Genomic DNA, 22,939 nt, shown 5'->3' on the forward strand with positions numbered 1-22,939 from the left:
ATCTGAAGACCTGCATAGCTAACTTCAGCAAGATTTGTCACTCACCAGAAGGTTGACCACAACTCCTGACACACTTGATTAAGATATGGAGAAGACAGGATGATAGATTAAGAATTTAGAAGGGATCTTAGAGATAATCTAGTCCAACCCACTCATTTTACAAATGAGGAAACCTCAAGACCTGGAGAGGGTAAGTGTTTCTATGAATCAGGCAAATCTTTGACTAAATCCAGCCCTCTTTTGTAGCATAACCTCCATGTAGGTAGATGGAAGAAATGAGATTTTTTGAAATGCTGAAAATTTCAAGTCTTGAAAAGATAAGACCATATTAATTCTGATATAAAATTTTCTAGCCACACACCTTTATCTCAATTCCCTACTGCCTTTAAATAAACTCAGCTAGAAGAAACAAATGTTTGCATTACAATACTATAATTGTCACTTATTTCATTTATATTCTCTTGCAGAATATTTCAATTTTTATGTATTCTACTCTTTTATCAATTCAAACTGTTTAATTTCGTGGCTTAAATAAATACTTCATTTAAGCAATTAATTTTGAAAATTTAATTTCAAATGAGCAAATGCATGATAACAATTCTGGAGAAAACAATATTTGAAAATCTATTTGTTTCTAAAATTCTTAATGTGGAAAACTATAAATTCATTTGTGAATCAAATTCAAATTGTAAAAGCACATTCTAACATAAATTTACTTAAAATTAAATTCATGAAATCCATAATACAAAATTCATAAAATGAGAGATAACAATATGATTATTGTGAAACTATTTTTTCTAGTCAGACTTTTAGATTACATCACCAATATTAAAATTAAATAATGTTGCTTAAAAAGTAATGAACATTTTCATACTAAATATTTATATTCTACATTTTCAATTATATAGAAAAGGTATTAACAAAGCTTACTTTAACTTAAGTGAGCATTATGTTCTTATATTAAATGTTTAATAACTTCCAAGGCAGATACAATTGACAAAAGCTTTTTTACTTAACATGTACTGATAGTATAATATTCTAATATTAAATATATTAAGCATTCTGAATATATAACATTCAAAAGACATACAAAATTGTTTCAAAAAGGAGTTAAAAGTACCAAATAGTAGTTGAATATCATTTCCTACCTTGTTTTTATTTGGATCCTTTTACTTTCAACACTATAATCTATAAGCTATTAGAATCTCAATAGTCTATTTCAGCAGAAATACCATTCAACAGTAGCCTGAGCAATAGCTTCTATGTCCTACGCTTTTATGCAGGGGAAAAAATAATTGGTATCAATGATGTGGGGAAATCACCAGGTCAGTAGAAAGAGGGGTAACAAAATGGTCTTAGTTTAATTTGTTGACCGTATGTTACCGTCCAGAAAAATGAAACAAAGTAAGAAAAATACATGATCTATACTGCAGGAATATAAAATTTCACTGCAAGATAGATAATCTCTTAAAAATCTAGTTCAAATATAAGTTAACAATTATAGCTTTATAAATATAGTTGCTCTCAGTAGTTGTACATTTTGCATTTTAAAAACTATTTAAAGTATTAGCTACAGATTTCATTTGAGTTCTGATGGTGTTTCTCCAGACTCAGATACTGGTGTACCTGTAAGGAAAGAAATGAAAAGATGAAAGTGCATATTAATCAATTTAAAGTACAATTACAATAAATAACCACTTTCTTAAAGTAAGAATGAGTTAAAATAACAGTTCTATTGCCATTATATTTAACTACGTGTTTATAGATCATAAAGCCTAAAAAGTGTGCAAAATTGGAGCATTTTTCAGAGCCTATGGCAAGGCTTTAATTCACTCGATCTAAACTTAATTCTACGTGCTGGGGCGCCTTTTTTGGAATGCTGCCCATCCCCAGGATAGGATACAAGAAGATACACACTCATTAAGCCAACCACGTGTCAGGCCTGGTGCTGAGCTCCGAGGATACAAATAAGCAAAAGAAAGGTTGTTCTGGCCCAATGAGAAAGGCCAAAATACAAAAAGAAGCTGAGAAGGGAGGTGGGGTGTCCCGGGGGAGGGGTGAGCGAGGGGTGGGGGTTTTCTCCAGCCTTCTAAACAAATAAGAAGCCGCTGCTGTGGACCGCCGAGGTGCAAGTTCTAAAGCTGAGGGAAGGAGTTTTCCTGAGCAGGTGTGAAACACAAAGCAAAATCTGAGCTGGGTGAAGTTCAAAGAACTCTTTTGGGTAATTCAAAATCAAAAGTAGTGACCGCCCACCCCAAAGGAATCGCCGCAGTGCGAGTTAGCCAGGACTGAACTAGCAGAAAAGAGGAGCCCGAGCCGGGCGCGATCCGGGGACACGGAAGCTGTCCCGGTGGCTGATAAGGCCGACACGCCTCAGACCTCAGACCGCACCGGGAGGTTCCGTAACGCAGCGGGCTCAGCCAGGCGGGAAGCTGGCGCCGCCAGATACTCCAATGGATTCGCGCAGACAATGCCGGACCCGGCTCAGGCGGGCCTCGGAAAACCGGGCACATTAGGGCGGCCAGGCAGGATCCTGGCAGTGGCCTGATGGAGGAACTCTGGGGGAGGGGAAGGGGGAGAAACACGAGGCACTGTTCTGGGGAGTCGGGCAACAGCCTCAGTACTAAAGTTCAAAAAAATCCAAAACCGGAGCATGGCTGAGCCGATGCTGAGGCCGCTCATTCCTGTCATTCACTAGCGAGTTTGCTGGTCACAGCTTTTGTGACCCGACTTCTAAAAGGATCCACTAAAAAATGGAATTCCTAAAATTGTTCCCTAACAGCTAAAGACTTGTAGCTTCATTATTGGCCCTGCAAGTAGATTATGATTCACATCAAAAAATCTTGCACAAGAAGCAGGCCTAGAGATGGGAGGTCCTGGGTTCAAATCCCGCCCCAGATACTTGCCAGCTGGGTGACCCTGGGCAAGTCACTTCACCCCCATTGCCTAGCTCTTAATGCTCTTATGTGTGGAACCAATACACAGTACTGGAAGGCGAGGGCTTAAAAAAACCAAAACACACCTCTACCAAAATACCTGAGGTTTCTCTAGAAGCCCTAGAAAATATAAATGAGGTCACAGAATGAATTAATGCTGGGAAATAGGCTCCTGTCCTAATTAGCATCCACTTACTTCAAAATCATAAGCAGAATTCTAACAACCAGTGATTACTTTCAGAAGACTAACAATATCCCTCGGCTTGGGCACATTCTCTCCAGATAAGCTTCCTAAGAGTTAACCCTGATCTTGCTTGGGCCAGTTTGCTTGGGATGGCTGACACACTTTTCTTCTTCCAGAAAATATATGTAGCTGCTCTTGGGTCTCCCAGGCTGGTCTTTCCCGAGAGAAGCTTTTCCTGTTCCAAACACCCTCTCTTTGACTTGACAAAGTTCCTAAGTGTCTGAGGCTAGATCTGGACGCTAGTCTTTTTGACTCCAAGCCCAAAGCTCTACCTACCTTCAAAGGTGGGAGGACAATCGGACACGTTTGTCCTTCCCTCTAGACCACCTCCACCTCCTGGAGCTGCCCTGGCACAAGAAGCAAGATGGAAGGAGTGATAGGAGTTGGGGATAACAATGTGAGAAGTCCTGGGGGCTGGGGGAGCAGCTCCTTCTAGGATCATTTGCTCCTCCTTGTGCCTGGCCTCCAAGAAAGCCTCCACATTCTAGCTGAATCTTTGTACTACTGGTGAACATCATTGTTTCCTGTTTGGCTTACCCACTGCAGATTCTGGTTATATTGGTGAGCATCTTCAGTTAAGCAAAATATAGTCATCAGTCAAAGAAAGCCCTACTATTGTGCACTATCAGCCAATCTGATTTAATCAAATGAGATAGTATTTTAGAATCGTTTGGGACAGTGCTTACCACATAATCTACACTATATTTAATTTTGCTGTGAAGTCTCAATAAAGGGCAATCAATAGTTTTGGATAGCTAATGTAGAATATTTTCCAAATCAAACAAAATAAAATATAAAATAACTTACATATGCCTTTAGCAAACCGTATCATGTTTTCCAATGTAAAAAGATGTACATTTTGATGAATTTGATCTATAACCTCAGTAACTTAGTTGCATTAAAAAATGATACTCAGGGGGCAGCTGGGTAGCTCAGTGGATGAGAGCCAGGCCTAGAGACAGGAGGTCCTAGGTTCAAATCCGGCCTCAGCCACTTCCCAGCTGTGTGACCCTGGGCAAGTCACTTGACCCCCATTGCCCACCCTTACCACTCTTCTGCCTTGGAGTCAATACATAGTATTGACTCCAAGATAGAAGGTAAGGGTTTAAAAAAAAAATGATACTCAAATTGCCTTCCATAACAAAATATGAAAGTTCCACCTGCAAAATTAACCAAAGACTTCAGAGATGTCACATAACATAAAATACTCTACCTTCGAGCCTCTCGGCACTTTCTAGAACCTCTGAATCTTGAGGCAACAGAGCAGTCCCAGGTGTTTCAGGTACCTCCGAAACTTTAGATAATGGCGGAGATTTTTTCCCTGTGTCTCCACGATGTTGTAACCACTCATCCTTATAACCATTGCTAATTAGCTTCGTGAAGTTTGTTGGTTCATTGGTTTTGTGACCAGGCCTCAAAAAACAAAAGGGAAAAAGATAAAGCTAAGTATAAATGTCCATTTAAAAAGTAAATACTGATAGAAATATTCTTCCTTTGAACATAAAATGGTACTGGCTTATATTATGTTGTAATAAAATTAGAAAGATGTCAGAAAACGAACACCAACATATATCTACTGATTTTATGATTCCAGTGACAGTTTGATATGACTTCATGAGGTCTATATCCAGGAATTTCACACTCTACCTAGCTAAACATCTCTTGTACCATTTGCCTATGTACTGGTCCCTTTTAGTATGGATAGTGAAACCTGTCATAGAAATCTAGCAACTAATTTGGTCAGATAATTTTTTCCTCAAAGGACAGAGTAGGATGGACAAGGGCTTGGATAATAAAGCACCCTTCCAGAAACATAAGGCTATACTCAAGGCTAACACCTCCAATAATGTGCCATAAACTACTAATTGCCACAAAATCAATGCAAGAAATTAGTAAAGTGTTAAGGAAGCACAAGACAGTGTTTGGGGGGAACCTCTCTGCTTCTTCTGGCCATGTGAAAATACACTAGAAAGGAATGGAAGTCTGCAATCTTCTGTTGTAGTCGGGTTGTTCTTTTCTCACCAAGACACCAGAAGAATGCTGGATTTAAAAAGATTAAGTCTGAGATTATTAAAGAAACATTGCAATTTTCCCTAGGTAAGCCAGTCCTCTTTCTTCCTATTCTGAATTGTCCTATTTCATGTATTAGTCTTTTCAAGTCAATTTAGCACTCTTAAAGGGTAGGGACTGAGTCTCATCCTTCACTGTATCCCTTACAGTGCCAAGCATGGTGCTAGACAAATAAACAACCCTAGTTGCTATCTGAATGTTAAAGAATGGAAGAGACTGTCTCATCAGAAAGAAAACATGGTGCCGGCTCAGGTTCCTGGCAGAATATTTAGGGAATTAATTTTTCTCCGTGACCCTCAATTAGCCTATTATGCTTCATGATTATGCATACTGTTTTCATAAATTTAAATGACTAATTTTGAATCGATACCAAGCCCGAACTAAGTCATATAAGAGATAGATTAGCATATTTTTGGCTCATCCCTTCACAAACTTTTCAGCTTAATTGAAGAGATAAAAAGAACACACAATGTAAGGAGAATTACAGGTAATCAAAGAATAAATAATATTGATTAATTTATATTCAAAGAATGGGATGAGGGAAAAGTTAACAAAATACAGTAAATTCATTTCTCTGGTAAAAGTTTTATGAAGAAAGAAGTTGTAGTTATTGGTTAAAAAACGTTTTCAACCATGTTTCATGAGATCCTTTTCCTCCATTACCATAAATAACTGCAAATTGCCTTAGGTAAACAATCACCCGTGATACATAGATACATCAAGGAAATGTATTCCTTCCCAGTCACGTAGGCTGATATCTCCAAGTAAATGTGCTGGATTATTTCCATCCAAAATTTGTGTTTTCATCAGTGGGTAGATAAAATCTCAAAAATCAGGGGCAGCTGGGTAGCTCAGTGGAGTGAGAGTCAGGCCTAGAGACAGGAAGTCCTAGGTTCAAACCCGACCTCAGCCACTTCCCAGCTGTGTGACCCTGGGCAAGTCACTTGACCCCCATTGCCCACCCTTACCAATCTTCCACCTATGAGACAATACACCGAAGTACAAGGGTTTAAAAAAAAAATCTTAAAAATCTAATCGAATCTTTTCCCTCATCGAAGCATCTAAAATCTAAAAAAGTCTAAAAAATCTAAATCTAAAAAAAAATCTGAAATCTAGAAAAAATTTATCAATGGTTAGATAAAAATCAGTAGTCTTTTCTTAACTTCCAAAATCTTAGAGAAATGCTGGAGGCACCGGAGGTTAAGTGACTCACCTCCAATCACACAGCCAGCATCTGTCAAAGATAAGACTTGAATTAAAGTCCTTCAGACTGCAAGCCTCCCCCTCTATTCTCTATGTCATACTGCTTCCCAGCAAATGCATAGCACATTAACTTAAAAAATTAAGGTGCATAACATAACAGTGAAAAATGCCACCTTGGGTCCCATTAAATTTCTAGTCCCATACCCTTTCTCTAATGATCAAGCTTATCAAGTATTTTCAGAAAGGCAAGATTGTTCTCCATGTTATTAACCTAGAAAAGTTTTGGGGTATGTATGTATGTATGTATGTGCACAGACATATATATGTGTGCATATTATATGGGTATGTACAGACATAATATGTATATATAACTATGTATACATAATGTATAAACATGTGGATATATATATATATATACTATATGCATAGATAATTCATATGCGTGTGCACATCCTCAAAATGTCCTAAGAGAGTCTATTTGGTAATTCAAATGGATCTATGATTTAAGTGCATGTTCCCTTTGGGGTCAGAACATAAAGCATTCTTTTTTTTTTAGGTTTTTTTTTAAACGCTTATCTTCGGTCTTGGTAGAGTCAATACTGTGTATTGTCTCATAGGTGGAAGAGTGGTAAGGGTAGGCAATGGGGGTCAAGTGACTTGCCCAGGGTCACACAGCTGGGAAGTGGCTGAGGCCAGATTTGAACCTAGGACCTCCCGTCTCTAGGCCTGACTCTCAATCCACTGAGCTACCCAGCTGCCCCCATAAAGCATTCTTAAAGTTGCAGATAAAAGGATGGTTCACAGGCATCTACTCGCAGAGGTAAATAAAGGGTTTAGCAGAGGTGATTTTATCATGCATGCTAAGCAACAAGACATCCTCGTATGAGAAAATAATAACAATTATAGAACAGCACATTACTGAATTCCCTTCACCACAAAGTTTTTATGAGAATAATCTATACCTGCACTGAGGACAAACAAAGGGAGACTTGTGCAAGCTAGAGAAGACTGTACTTTTATCATCACATAACTTACGATGAGGTACATATAAGATCTTACTTTGTTTACTGGCTACTGAGCATTTGAGGCCAACATGAAGGTTTTCTTCCAACATGGAATCTCTTGTACATTACATAAAACCATTAGATTCCTTGAAAAAAGGTAATGCTATGACTTTGATGACCTGATTATTAATATCAAATGAAACATTAAACATGGTAAATATGCTTGCCAGAATTATCTAACATCGTGTACGTGTCCAGGGTAGTGTGTGAATGGAGTAACTCCTGATTACTACTGAGGTTCTGTGAGCATCATACTGATCACATCAGGCCGGGGAACGTGCAGAGCCTCCAAGTACGACCTCTCCTCATCCAGAAGAGTTTGACAGCTCTGACCACACAGGGGAAAACAAGTGCATGAAGAATTCCAATGAGTCAGCTTCCGTGCGCAATGGCATGAAACGGAGGTGGCTCAGGCTGGATTCCCTCAGGAAAGCTGCACAGTGCTTTTAATGACACTAAGCTTCTCCATGAAGGGCTATCTTTTTAACATCAACATTCTTCTGCTGTTGCAGTATGGCTTCAAGTCATAAACTTGTTTAGTCATTTCAGCTGTGTCTGACTCTGTGACCCCATTTTGGGTTTTCTTGGCAAAGATACTGGAGTATTTTGCTTTTTCCTTCTCCAGCTCATTTTATAGATAAGGAAACAGAGGCCATTAAGTGACCTGTCCAGGATCACACAGCTAGTGTCTGAAATAAGATTTCAACTCATGAAGAGGTGTCTTCCTGGCTCCAGGCCTGGGCCTCTATCTACTGCATCACCTGGCTGCCCTCAAGACATAACCTACAAATTAAAGTTGTGACTATCCAAAGAGTAATGGAGAGGTAAGAAGTGGGCATGAATAGGACTCAGAGAAACTGAGCCCATAAGATCTCTGGAGAAATGTCTGATGAGAAAAGTAGGCAGGTATGGTATTTCCCATACGAACAGATGCTATATTTGGATTAATGACAGAAAATTCCTGAAAATGAATTTTCAAGGTAAAGTCAAAATGGATCCATGACTTAGAAATAAAGGGTGATATCATAAACAAATAAGGGAACACAAAACAGTGTACTGGTCAGACCTCTTTGCATAAGGGAAGAGGATCACAAAAACCTGGAAAGTAATGCAGAGCAGAATCAGGAGAACGTCGTACACAATAACAACAACGGTGTACGATGAGCAACTATGACTGACTTAACTTATCAACAAGGCAAAGATCTAGGACAAGTCCAAGGGACTCAAGACGAGGAAGGCCATCCACTGACGGAGTCTGAATGTAGACTGACGCATGCCATTCTTTGCTTTATTTCCTCCATGAATTTTTCTCTAATGTAAGCAGTTTGTGCCTCATTTTACAAGATGAATATAGAAATGTATACTATATGAATACCATATGAACAACATATATTGTATCTCTCCTCTTGGGGAGGTAGAAAGGGTTGGGAGGGACAGAGAGAACATAGATAGCAAAATGTCAGAAAATGAATATTAAAAATATTAACATGTAATCTGAAAGGAAAAAAGAAAGAAAATGCCAGGTTCTGAAAAGAATAAAATTATAGATACAAATAGGACTCATTCAGCAAACATTTCAGTTCTTTCTGCCTGCACTGGGTGAGAAGAATAACAATCATTTCAGCTACAAACAATAGGACACAAAAAAAAGCAAGAAAGCAAAAATGTCCAAATTCTTTATAAAGCCTATGTCAAGGGATATGCTAAGGATGGTGCTGTTGAGAAAGAATTATAATAACGCTGTTTCATTACATACAAATGGTTAAAGATAGAATCAAGACTTGAAATAAAGTTTCTTAAAAAAAAAAAATGAACATTGCCCTAATTACTTACATAGGAGGAAATGAAAGCCTATTCCTTGCATTGTTATCTTTAGAACCAGTAGTAGTTCCTGCTCTGCTTGCATACTTTGAGTTAATGGCTGGCAGTTTCACCTGTGTTAAGAAAAACGCATATAACATTAATTTAGTGAAGCCATTCAGAGACCACATACTGAGAAAAAAAATCAGAAAATAAAGGTAAGAAGACTGAAATATGTCTTGTTTGCAGTATAGTACCCATAACTACTAAGGAGCAAATAACATTCTATTTCAGGAAGGATGTTCTTTTACAATAAAGTCTCTTTAAAGAAAATCTCAAGGTAAAAAATCCAAAAGGACAAATTCTGATTTAAAAGATATTAAGGTAGTATTGTTTCTAGCTCATTTCATTTTAATCTGCAGAAAGTACAACACACATGCAAATTGAAGCCTAACACTCTTCACTTTATTCCATCCATGAATTTTTCTTCAAATGAAGAACTTATTAATGGTTGTGAAAAGACAATTATTTACAGTTTGTCTCTCTAGTGCTCTGATTAATACAGTGGATAAAAAAGGCTGGTTTTCCACAGATTGTTTTGTCTATGTATATTAGGAACAAGGAAGTTCTTTAGTCTTAAGTGTCATTTTTGGGTCAAGTAATGTCCATGAATAGAAGGTATAAAAGAACGAGAAGGAAAGGAAAAACAGAGATTAAAAATATAATTAGAACTTTTCCATGACAGAAAAAAAATGTTTACAATACTAAGTTGTAGGGTACACCAGTAAATAGTTGTCCAGCTGGCTTAATTAGTTGGCAGAAGATAAGACTTATTATTAACCAAGTAATAATTAGCAACATCAACATTATAGGTCATACACCCCAATCTATATTTAGTTAGAATAACTCAAGGTCCTTTTTCAGAGAGTTACCAATATTATTAACAAACAACTTGTGTTTTAGATGCTAAACATAGAATCCATTTATAAGAATCCATCATAGTAATCAGTTTTGTATAAAAAGGTATATCTGATCTCTATATATTTTTAGACTGTAGAATAGTACAACATAGTTCCTAGAAGGACTGATGAAAGTATTTTTTATTTTTTACAACAAAATTGTATTTAAACTATCAAAAAGTTTTAGTAGGAAATTTCCAGGATGAATGAGTGAATGAAAAAACATTGTTAATAATAAAAATGACCATTCTACCCAAATTAATTTACCTATTTAGCGCCATACCTATCAAAACTACCAAAAAACTTTTTCACTGAATTAGAAAAAACTATAACAAAGTTCATTTGGAATAACAAAAGATCAAGAATATCAAGGAAAATAATGAAAAAAAAATGTGAAGGAAGGTGGCCTAGCAGTACCAGATATTAAACTATACTATAAAGCAGCGGTCATCAAAACAATATGGTACTGGCTAAGAGATAGAGAGGAGGATCAATGGAATAGACTTGGGGTAAGTGACGTCAGCAAGACAGTGTATGATAAACCCAAAGAGCCCAACTTTTGGGACATGAATCCACTATTTGACAAAAACTGCTGGGAAATTTGGAAAACAATATGGGAGAGATTAGGTCTAGATCAACATCTCACACCCTACACCAAGATAAATTCAGAATGGGTAAATGACTTGAATATAAAGAGGGAAACTATAAAAAAATTAAGTGAACACAGAATAGTATACCTGTCAGATCTCTGGGAAAGGAAAGATTTTAAAACCAAGCAAGAGTTAGAGAAAATTACAAAATGAAAAATAAATAATTTTGATTATATTAAATTAAAAAGCTTTTGTACAAACAAAAACAATGCAACCAAAATCAGAAGGGAAACAACACACTGGGAAAAAATCTTTAAAACAAAAAACTCTGACTGGGGTCTAATTACTCAAATATACAAGGAGTTAAATCAATTGTATAAAACATCAAGCCAATAAATCAATAAATAGGCAAGGGACACGAATAGGCAATTTTCACATAAAGAAATAAAAACTATCAATAAGCACATGAGAAAGTGTTCTAAATCTCTAATAATTAGAGAAATGCAAATCAAAACAACTCTGAGGTATCACTTCACACCTAGCAGATTGGCTAAAATGAGAGAAGGGGAGAGCAATGAATGTTGGAGGGGATGTGGCAAAATTGGGACATTAATGCATTGCTGGCGGAGTTGTGAACTGATCCAATCATTCTGGCTGGCAATTTGGAATTATGCTCAAAGGGCTATAAAAGAATGCCTGCCCTTTGATCCAGCCATACCACTGTTGGGTTTATACCCCAAAGAGATCATAGATAAACAGACTTGTACAAAAATATTTATAGCCGTGCTTTTTGTGGTGGCAAAAAAACTGGAAAATGAGGGTATGCCCTTCAATTGGGAAATGGCTGAACAAATTGTGGTATATGCTGGTGATGGAATACTGTTGTGCTCAAAGGAATAATGAACTGGAGGAATTCCATGTGAACTGGAAAGACCTCCAGGAACTGATGCAGAGCAAAAGGAGCAGAGCCAGAAGAACATTGTACACAGAGACTGATATACTGTGGTAAAATCGAAAGTAATGGAGTTCTGTACCAGCAGCAATGCAATGACCCAGGACAATTCTGAGGGATTTATGGTAAAGAACACTATCCACAATCAGAGGAAGGACTGAAGGAGAGGAAACATATAAGAAAAACAACTGCTTGAATGCATGGGTCGGGGTGGACATGATTGGGGATGTAGACTTGAAACTACCACTCCAAGGCAACTATCAACAATTTAGAAATAGGTCTTGATCAGTGACACATATTAAAACCAGTGGAAATGTGCATTGGCTATGGGGGGGAGTCGGGGGGGTGAAGGAGAAAGTAAGAGCATAAATTATGTAACCATGTTAACTTTTCTAAAAAATAAAAATTATTAAATGAAAAAAAAGAAAAAGCATTGTTAAGAATTAACTATGTACAAAGTGCTTTGTTTTACAAAATAAAAGAATACTTTTTATCAGTCCATCTAAGAACTATGTTGTACTTTGTTACTATATATTGAATATTAAAATTTAGCACATGTGTTTTCCTCAAAATGTTGCTTTTTGTGAGAGGGAGGTGAGAATGAGTAGAAAAAGAAAGGACAAATAAGTCTTCATTGACAATTTTCTTTTCTGCTAATTGATCTTATTGGCTTTTCCAGCTTTAGCACTGACATCCCCAGGTCTGGAAACATCTCATCCTGAAGTCTAGTCCTGCTTTTTTGCCAAAAGAGTCTTTTTAACCTAAGTTGCTTTTAACTGAATGCCCAAAGGATTCAAATTTGCTAACATCAGTCCTTAAACCGCAGATTGCCCTCACTTAGAGCAGGATGATTTCATGAAGGATGGTGTAGTTCTAGACAGAGAGGGAAAAGAAAAGAGAAATTCCAGGTTACAGAGAAAGAGAATTTATGTGTATTCCATAGGTCCAGAGTAGCTGCTTCTAAAGAAAGTAGGTAGTAGTCAGGAACTACCTGTACCTTTTTTCTTCTATATACTGTTCATTTTCTTTCTATGTCCCTATCCTATTTCTATATTCCACATTTTATTATAAAACCAATAGATCATTGGTTTCATCACATTTAGTCAAATTGTCAAATCATATAATTTTCATTAATATTTCTCCATATTAAGAGTCAAATAGAATAGTTGTGGAAAAAATAGGCACACTAATGTATTGTTGTTATAGAGAGAAATTAGTGCAATCATTCTGGAAAGCAATTTAAAGTTATGCAAAGACAATTAATAAAATGTCCATACCCCAAGACAGAAGATCAATAAGGGTTAGGCAATTGAGATTAAGTGCTTTGCCCAGGGTCACACAGCTAGAAAGTATCTGAGGCCATTTTTGAACCTGGACCTCCTGTCTCTTGGCCTGGCTTTCTATGGACTGAGTCACCTAGCTGCCCTCTACATTTTTTTAAATTATAAGGAATGGCATTTTGGGTGAGATTCAATGGAAAATGTAGGTGAAACATAAAGACAAAGTATCAACAAATTTATTTTTTTAATGTATTAAAACACTTTCTCCAAATTTCCCTCTTTGTTCTTTCAACCACGGACATAACCTAGACATTAGACAAAACAACTAGATTACCTGTTTTCTGGCCTCCTGACTCCTAGTACAATATATTTTTAGTCAATTCTCAAATTTTAAAAGAAGTCATCATTTTTATATACCAACTACCTCCTTCCTCTCAAAAGTTTTTTGGTTTTTTAAGAGAAACAAGATCCCTACTATTGTTAGAAGGTTTCTATTTGGTTCATCTTATTGCAGAATTTCCTCTTTCCCTTGCCTGATCCTCTTGTTCCTTTTGGGCACATCTCAAAACTTTACTAATCATCCTACCTATGTCACAAAGGCTTCTTCCATGATTTTCTTTCTGACTCAAATACTCATCTATTAACAGATTATCAAATTCTTACCCTTCAACTACTTGAAAAATTCTTCAAATAACAGCTTCATTTGTGAAGCTTTCATTAATTGGAAAGGAAATGGAGACTTCTCACCCTTCTAAGCACTTAATTTCTTTACCACTGACTTTTCCACTAAGGATACTCAAACCACACACAATTTACTATTCTCTATACATTTATTAAATGTTTATTAATTGTAGTATCTTTAATGAATGTCTTTGCTTCTATTGCCAATTTTAATTCTAACCTGCTCTATATAAAGCAGGACTGATATCTTTTTTCATTTACTTTTTTACTGTACCTAGAACCAAAATATAGTATAGGAAAATACTATAAATGTATTTGATGCTGTTGCTAATTATTATAATTACATCTTTACAATTTCTCTAATGATGATATCATAATAATTATGTACTCAAGCTCACTCCAATGGAATTGTTCAGTTCTTTGGCAATTATGTATGCTGTGAAGACATGACACAGGAGTTGGGTATTTTTTTTTTAAACCCTTAACTTCTGTGTATTGGCTCGTAGGTGGAAGAGTGGTAAGGGTGGGCAATGGGGGTCAAGTGACTTGGCCAGGGTCACACAGCTGGGAAGTGTCTGAGGCCAGATTTGAACCCAGGACCTCCCGTCTCTAGGCCTGACTCTCAATCCACTGAGCTACCCAGCTGCCCTTAGGTATTTTTTATTCAGCTGCTCTCCTCACTTTTGTCGAACTCTTACTTTTAACCCTTACACTAGGGAAGCTCAGTCACTAGCTGTTGAATTCACTTTCATTATTTGTTGATTGAGAAGAGCTTCTTCATTCTATTTTTATCAATACTATTTTATATGTTGAATGGAAAAGATGGATTTGTATACTGACCAGCCTCCGCTGAAGGCCTCTTCTAATGTGTCTCATCATAGGAAGGGATCCTGGGCTCTTGAGAGTCATGCCAGCAGGCCTACACGTAGGCCTACCAACCTGGCTAGGCTTTGAAGTAAGAAGTCCCAGTGACAAAATGCATCCCATAAATTCTACCAGTTAGAAATGATGTCATGTCCTTTCTGTTGTGTCTAACTCTTTGTGACCCCATTTGGGGTTTTCTTGACAGAGATCTAGAGTGGTTGCCATTTATTTCCTTCTCCAGATCATTTTATAAATGAGGAAACTGAAGTAAATAGGGTGAAGTGATTTGTCCAGGTCACACTGCTAGAAAGTGTTGGAGGTTGGATTTGAACTCGGGTCTCCCTGAAGCCAGGCCCTGCCCCCCATCCACTGTGCCACCTAGCTGGCTAGTTAGAAATGGAATTGGATTAAAATTTCTCCTGCAAAATATTCAAGACTTAAGCCTTAGTTACAGCTTAGTTTAAATTAACTGAATAGCTTAAATTAAATGAAATGAATTAACATGCCAGTGAAAGGCAAAATTTTGGAGCTAAGGCAATGGTGTGTCCTTTTGCTAAGGAGATCTTTCCTGTGGCCTCTTTCTCCTGTTAGCAACAGGATTCATATATTTAGGAGCTATCCTTTGTGGGTGATGAAGATCTGTTAAATTAAGAGTTGGAGGAGAAAAAAAAATAGATCTTTTTCCTTTTTCACAGCTTCTTTGTGCTTAAGAGATAGATAAAAACTTTATATCACTTTGATTTCCCCTAGATCAAGTTTTGGTTAGCTGAAAGTATAAAAGATAGATGCATTTTGGGTGAAGCAAAGGAAATTACTTCCCTCAAGAAGAGGAAGTTTTAAAAGGCACATAATTGCGAATTTGAAATTTGCCAAGATACTTAAAACTGTACTAAAACATGCAATCAGCATTCTAGTAGAAAATGAAATTCTTGCAAGCATGGATGGACTGACTTCTTCATGGGCTTTACATTGCCAGCACTGAGCATAATTGGTGGTACATGGTAGATATTTCTACATGTTTGTGGAATAAATAATGTTAAAAAGAAGTAAATAACACTTAAGTGGCATTTGAGGCTCCTTACACAGTTTCTAAGGCATGCAGAAACAATACAATCCTAGTGCAAAGATGGAGTCACCTTTTTTTTCTCCTTTTCCTGTTCCTCAGCTTCCCTCTGCCAAACTGTTTTCATATCAAAATCAAAAGGTCCCCTTTTAGATTCATAGCTGCCATTGGCCTGCTCAGGGTTAAACTCTTCATAAATCATATACTCTGGCATGGAAGATACGTGAATTCTGTAGGGGGGAAGAAAAGGTATTAACAATTTTAGTAAAGATTTAAAATGATGTTTTTTTTTTCTTTTTGAATGCCTCCCTGCCTTGCCCTTTTCTCCTTTCCTGCATCTAGCACTTGAAGTCCATTCTTTCTCATTTTGCCCAAATGTATGCTTAACCTTCAACTGTGTTTTGGATCTACCTGCCAGTGGATAAAACAAGTGTGACACTTTAAGAAAAATATAAAAAAATAAGAATTGCCTTGGGCAGGAGGGTCTTGGTGCATGGACAGAATGTCTAGGACTACTGAAAGGATTTAGCAAATAAAATGTTGGGTAAATAAAGGATCTATATCACATTTGAGAATATTTTGGATTTATATAGTACTGTTTTCACTAAGGCACCCAGATATTTTTTGCATAGGCTATCACTTATTCCAAGAAGGCTCATCTATGTAGATAAGTGGTTCCCAAACTTTTTTGGCCTACCGCCCCCTTTCCAGAAAAAATATTACTTAGCCTCCTGGAAATTAAATTTTTTTTTACTTTTAATAGCAATTAATAGGAAAGATAAATGCACCTGTGGCCATCACCGCTCTCCTGGATCGCTGCAGCACCCACTAGGGGTCGGTAGCACCCACTTTGGGAATCACTGATGTAGATAAAAAAGTATAGCTCTATAGAGAATATGGAGCACTGAATTAACTGCCCTGGGTTCCATCACTCTTCAGTGGCAGAATGCTATAACATATGAAAATTCCAGTACTTCAGGGCTGTACTTGATCAGCAAAGTTGCATCTCAGCAATAACTTCTTCCTTCTAAGAGATTCCAGAATCCTATTTAACATAACTGTAACAGTGTATACATTCATTTTGCCTTTCAATTAAAATGTGGTTAAAGAAACCTTCCCCCTATCCCACTCAGATGGCTAAGCAAAAATGTAGATGATTTCAAGGACACTTACTCTTTCTGATCTGCTGTTGGTGGTTTACTGTGATGAGTATACCATTCAGGCATAGAATATGCAACAGGAGATCCTTTTCTTGAACCAGCAGCATAATGTTTCAATAAATCTTAAGTTAAAGATTAAGACATGATTTAAGTTTCCTCATAGCCAAGGGTTTAAACTATTATAAACATACCTGGCTACCAGGTATGGCTACAATAATTAACAACTGAAAACTACTTAAACTAAAATTGATGATTTCTTTTCATTTTTTGACTGCTGTGCATATCAATAAAATATTCTGTGGATACTAGGAACATCTGTTTATAGATGATACAAGAATGGATAGGCAAAGGTCAAATTTTAGAGATAAAATTCATTGGTTTTCCAAATCTACCTATAGCCTTTTAATAATTGTTAGCAAACAGGCCATTATTAATTTTCCAACATAAACATAATAATCAACCAATATAAACATAAATTCAAAAATCAGATTGAGCTAGTATAATGTTTTTCACTTGCTATTTCTATTTCTTCTCTTCATATTTATACTTAGAACTAACTTCTAAAATCTTAACTGGATAGTTATGGTTTAAGTAAGGGCAAATACAACTGAATTGGTTAAAACTGGTTAGCTTCTAAAAATGATCTACTTATTTTATCTAAACAAAGGACTATCCCCTCTTGGAGTAAACTCCAGTAAGCTCCTTATTACCTCTTGGATCAAACAAGATTACAGAAGAGAGTTGGGAGTGACAGGAGAGTCCAACCCCCTCCTTGGGAATGCCACAGGCACACCGCTAAGGCCGAGTCGGGGCAGAATCTGAAACATCTCAGGCTGGTATTTAAAGGACTTTATAACCTGGGTCCAATGTATCTTTCCAGCATGACTATACACTTCCTGGCCCATTGCCCGCAAAGTATTCTATGATTCAAACAGGGTCTCTGCTGTTCCTATGCAGAAATGCTCCCATTCTTGCCTTAATGTCCTTTGATATGTTACATATGCTAGGCTTGGGACGCCCTGGTTCTTCACTCTGAGAATTCCTCAGTGCTTTTACTCCTTACTCCCTCTACAAAGCTCTTCTGGAGCCTTCTAGTGGCTGTTCTCTAGCGACTCCCAATCCAACTGCAATCTATTTCTTTTGTATATTTAGTTGTATACGCTGGATCCGTTAATATAGCAGAAGTTCTTTGAGGGCAGGAAGAGTTTCATTTTCACCTTTCCATGCCAGGCAAGTGGCCTCGGACTGGGCACACAACACACGGAGTAAGGACTCGCTGACCGCCTGACAAGGCCTGAGGATTGTTAATTTAGAACCAGACTCGGCATTTGGGAATGGTAGTTAAGAGTTCCCATGAATCAAAGCAAATTTCCTAACAGTACAAATAAATGATATCTACTCTTCTGGATTAAATGACTAAAGTAGCCAAAGATATACTTCTAGGAAGGCCAAGAGAAAACTTAAAAGTTGTGTATTGCTATCTATAAGGGGAAGAGTGAATTAAAAGTGAGTATGGGCTTTCTTTCATTTTTAGTGAAGAGAAAACACAAAGTACTGCATTTAATTAATATTGAAGCAACTTCAAGACAACCACTAGCATTTATACAATGCTTTAGGGCTATCCCATTTGATACTTATAACAATTATGCTAAGTGAGTGCTATTGTTATCCCAATTTTATAACTGAGGAAACTGAGGCAAATCAATGTTAAATGACTTTGCCATGGTCATACAGCCACACTGATAAAATGAGTGTCTGAGGTAGAAGTTGAAATTAGGGCTTCCAAACCAAAAGTCCAACACCGTATCCACTATGCCGCCCAACTGACAGTTCCAAGAAATCTTAAAAATGCTTACATGTTTTAACACTTCTGATTATTATAAATCTGAAAAAAAAAAGCTGAGAGGATTTGAGAGAACCCGGTGAAAATCTTTGAATAAGAAACTGAAAATAGTCATTAGTAAATGTTTTTATTTCAAAGAACTTGGTAAATATTAAACTATTTAAAAAATTGTTGAGAAAGCAAATATTCAAACTACTTTACATGTAACTTCCAAATGATACTGAATGATCCCTCTCAGCTTTGTAAGGGACCTCAGAGGCCATCTCCAGTGTCTCTACTACTTCTAAAATACAAAATTATTGAATTCCTTTAAAAATTTTAATTTTAAGTTTTTAATATATAATTATTAGTATAAGAGTAGAAGACTTATAAAACAAATAAACATATAAGGGAACTGTTCTAAATTGTTTACTGATGGGGCACTTGATCAAAAAAGTTTGGAGACCACTGCTTTAGGGCAATAAAATGATTAAGTATAAAAAAATTGATCTACACTACTTTCTGGAGGATAGCTAATATGTGAAGAAAAAACAACTATATTTACTTAATTTTAAATATATTGTATTTGGAAATTAATTTTCTTTGCAAACTTCTTGCAAAATAATCCTTCAAGGAAAATGCAAATAAATAAAATGATAATGCTACTAAAACAGATTTTAGAAGCTTTTCCTCTATCCTTTTAGTCAGATAAATCTAGTTATAAACAGTATTATAACTTTACTAAACCATGCACATTTAGTTTTCATATTTGTTATACAGTATTAATCCCTGAAATAGCTTCCAGTAGCTGAAGTCTTGCCTAATTACTAACACATATAGTCCAAAAATACATGAGGAAAATCATATGAAAGCAAAACATGACTGGGTTCAAATTCCAGGTCTGATAGTTATTATCAACATGACTTTAGGGAAGTCATTTAAACTTTTTGGGCCTCAGTGTAACTCAAAATTTTAAATTTATGAGCCTATTAAAACTATTCATGAATTGGAAAGGCTAATGATTGTGGTATGGATGAAATTTATAAAAGTCCAGAAAGATTATGGCAGTTTAAGCAGATCACTCCTATGAAGCTCACCAAATAATAAGAGTAGAAATTACTACAAACTTTACTATGATGGCTAGGTAATTAGATGAAAGAAAAAAGAAAGAAACAAATTTTAAAGAGAATTTTAAGATTTTTTCCATTTAAATTGTTTGTTTCAAGTAATGAGGCAAATTTTCTGATAGAAATTTATTAATTTTGCTTCTATGAAGAAATAAAATTAATCTGAACCAACTATATGCAATTTTATGCCAACAAAACTAATAAATCTACAAAAGGCTACAAAAATATAAAAATTTCAAGTTATCTACATAAAATAGAGATCTTAAAGTTAAGGAAGAAAGCAAGCTTCCTGAAACTAGAAGAACTAGAATGAGGGAAAAAAAAACAATCCTGGTCCAGATGGATTTATATTTGAATTCTAATAAGCTTTTTTTTTTTTTAAACCCTTGTCCTTCGGTGTATTGTCTCATAGGTGGAAGAGTGGTAAGGGTGGGCAATGGGGGTCAAGTGACTTGCCCAGGGTCACACAGCTGGGAAGTGGCTGAGGCCGGGTTTGAACCTAGGACCTCCTGTCTCCACTGAGCTACCCAGCTGGCCCTCTAATAAGCTTTTAAAGAGTAATCAATACTTAAATTAGTCTAAGAAATTACAAAATAAAATTCTTTACCAAACTCTTTTTGTGAGTCAAATACAGTCTTAATACTTAAGAAAAAGGAATGAAAGAGAACTATATACCAATACTATATTTAAATTTTAAATAAAATTCTGGCAAAATATAGCAATATATCAAAAATTATTCAGGATAATCAGGTTGGATTTAAAGTATAAATGCAAGGATAGTTCAATATTAGGAAAACAATGAAGACAATGAAGAAAAAATGGGTCTTAGGGGGCAGCTGGGTAGCTCAGTGGAGTGAGAGTCAGGCCTAGAGACAGGAGGTCCTAGGTTCAAACCCGGCCTCAGCCACTTCCCAGCTGTGTGACCCTGGGCAAGTCACTTGACCCCCATTGCCCACCCTTACCAGTCTTCCACCTATGAGACAATACACCGAAGTACAAGGGTTAAAAAAAAAAAATGGGTCTTGTTTGATGAGAGAGATGTGGATGCACTGGGAACTCACTGATAAAGAGAAATGTACAGAAGATGGAAGTTAGGTCAGGGAACTGTGGATGAGAATGTGACAGCTGTAAAAAGTGTATTAGCAATGTGAGTGCATAACGATTCCAAGAGAAAAGGGAGTCTCTGAGAAGGAGCAGGACCTTTGTGCAGGGAGATAGGACAAGAGCTGACAGCAGAGAGATGCAGAGCAGATAAGCCTTATTTTAGTTTTCCTTTCTTGGGGAAGGAGAATGACCCTTCCTCTGGAGGCAACAAGGCAAAAATGACTCACAAGGAAGTTAGCACCAAGACCAAGAAGGAGATAGTAAAAGAACCTCTACCTGCCTTTGAGAAAGTCCAGTTACCTGGCCCAGGTGAACTACATGTTAGATTTCAAAGAACTCGTAATTAGGATTGCTGAGCCTCTCTACACCCTGGAAAGATTAGAAAAGGGCAAAACCCTCCATTTTTATAAAAGGAAAAAGAAGAGAGCCTGTAAAGCAGGGGCCGGCAACGTATGGCTCTTTCTGCAGGAGCCATAAAGTCATTTTTTTTTTCAGGCACTATTACAGGAGCCGCACTGTGAGCACTGTACGGCTCTCACAAAATTACATTTTTAAAAATGTGGCATTTATGGCTCTCACAGCCAAAAAGGTTGCCGACCCCTGCTGTAAACCATAGGCCAGCTGAGCATGACTGAAGATTCCTGGGGAAAATTCTGAAACAGATCATTAAAAAGATGACTGGTGAACATCTGGAAAAGGACGTGGTGAATATAAAGAGAGTCAGTCTGGCTTCATCAAGGAGAGATCATGCTCTGGGTGAGTCACAGAACCCCCATTGCCTGGCCCTCGCTGCTCTTCTGCCTTCAAACCAACACATGGTATCAAGTCTAAGACAGAAAGTAAAGGGTTTAATTTTAAAAGGGGCAGAGGTGGCAGCTGGGTGGTTCAGTAGACAGAAGCCAGGTCTGGAGACAGGAGGTCCTGGTTTCAAATCTGGCCTCAGACACCTCCTAGCTGTGTGACCCTGGACAAGTCACTTGACCCCTGTTCCCCAGCCCTTACCTCTCTTCTGCCTTAGAACTAATACCGGCTATCAGTTCTAAGACAGAGGGTTAGGGTTTTTTGTTGTTTTTTTTTTTTTTTTAAAAGAAGAAGAGATCACGCCAGGGCTTACCTCACTGCCTTTTTTTGACACCATTGTTTAGCCAATGGATGAGAATACTGTCCGTGTGGTTTGCCCAGATGTTAGCTAAGTTTCTAAATACAGTATCTCACACTATCCTCGTGGACAAGGTGGAGAGGAAGAGAGAGCTTAGACATAATAATAATGACAGACAGAATCACCATCTCTCCCTCCGCCTGCTGTTTGTACACCGCCAGAGCTCGCCAGCCCCGACCCTGGGCTCTGCCCAGGCCACTGGCCTCTGGGTGACGCCGTCTAATGACACGGGCCTCCTCCTCCTCTCTCTGATCTTGCTCCTGCCAAGCCTCAGCCTGGGATGGCTGCCACCCTCTGTTGCTTCATTCCCACACACGTGCTGCCCAGCAAAGCTGTCCAGGGTGCCACCCGGGGCCGCCACCAGCTTCTCTTCCACCTTCTCTGGGCCCTGATGGCTCCAACATCCCCTCCGGGATTGACGAGGGCGCCTCTTCCTAACCTCGTCCTCTCTTCTCCAATCTCCCCTGGCTCTGCCCAGATTGTTTCAGGGGAGAGTTTTGCCTCCTATTTCCTGAGAAAATGGAGACCACGGCGCTGCCTCTTCTCCCCCCTCGGCTCCCATCTCCCAGAGGCCTTCTTGCCTCCCTTTCTTTGCCGCGTCACACGCCTCTATCTGCACGGCCCGCTCCCAATCCTGGCCCCCCTCTCTCTCGCCCTCAATGTCTCCAGGTCTTCCTTAGGGCACCCATTCCTCGACTCCCCCCCAATTTCTGTCCTGGGCAGGCCTCACCTGCAGCCAAGTTCTAAGGGCGGCTCCCCCAGGGCTGCCTTCTCTCCTCAGCAGGCTCCAATCTACTCCCCTCCCTGTCTCACACCTCCAGGCACCCCCTGGGCATCCTGGATGGGATTAAATGAAGTTAA

General features: G+C 37.8%; 1 protein-coding gene across 1 annotated transcript in view; it reads right to left on the reverse strand.

Annotated features, from left to right (window-relative positions):
* Positions 1-1,579: 1,579 nt before the first annotated feature.
* Positions 1,580-22,939, reverse strand: part of C1H7orf57 (chromosome 1 C7orf57 homolog) — a 116,737-nt gene continuing 95,377 nt past the window's right edge. Inside the window, 5 exon segments of the mRNA XM_044671693.1 lie at positions 1,580-1,626; positions 4,394-4,593; positions 9,351-9,451; positions 15,780-15,936; positions 16,880-16,988. Of these exon segments, the coding sequence (XP_044527628.1) occupies positions 1,580-1,626; positions 4,394-4,593; positions 9,351-9,451; positions 15,780-15,936; positions 16,880-16,988 (614 nt within the window).

This window comes from Gracilinanus agilis, chromosome 1 (assembly GCF_016433145.1).
Source record: "Gracilinanus agilis isolate LMUSP501 chromosome 1, AgileGrace, whole genome shotgun sequence".
Classification (NCBI taxonomy): Eukaryota; Metazoa; Chordata; class Mammalia; order Didelphimorphia; family Didelphidae; genus Gracilinanus; species Gracilinanus agilis.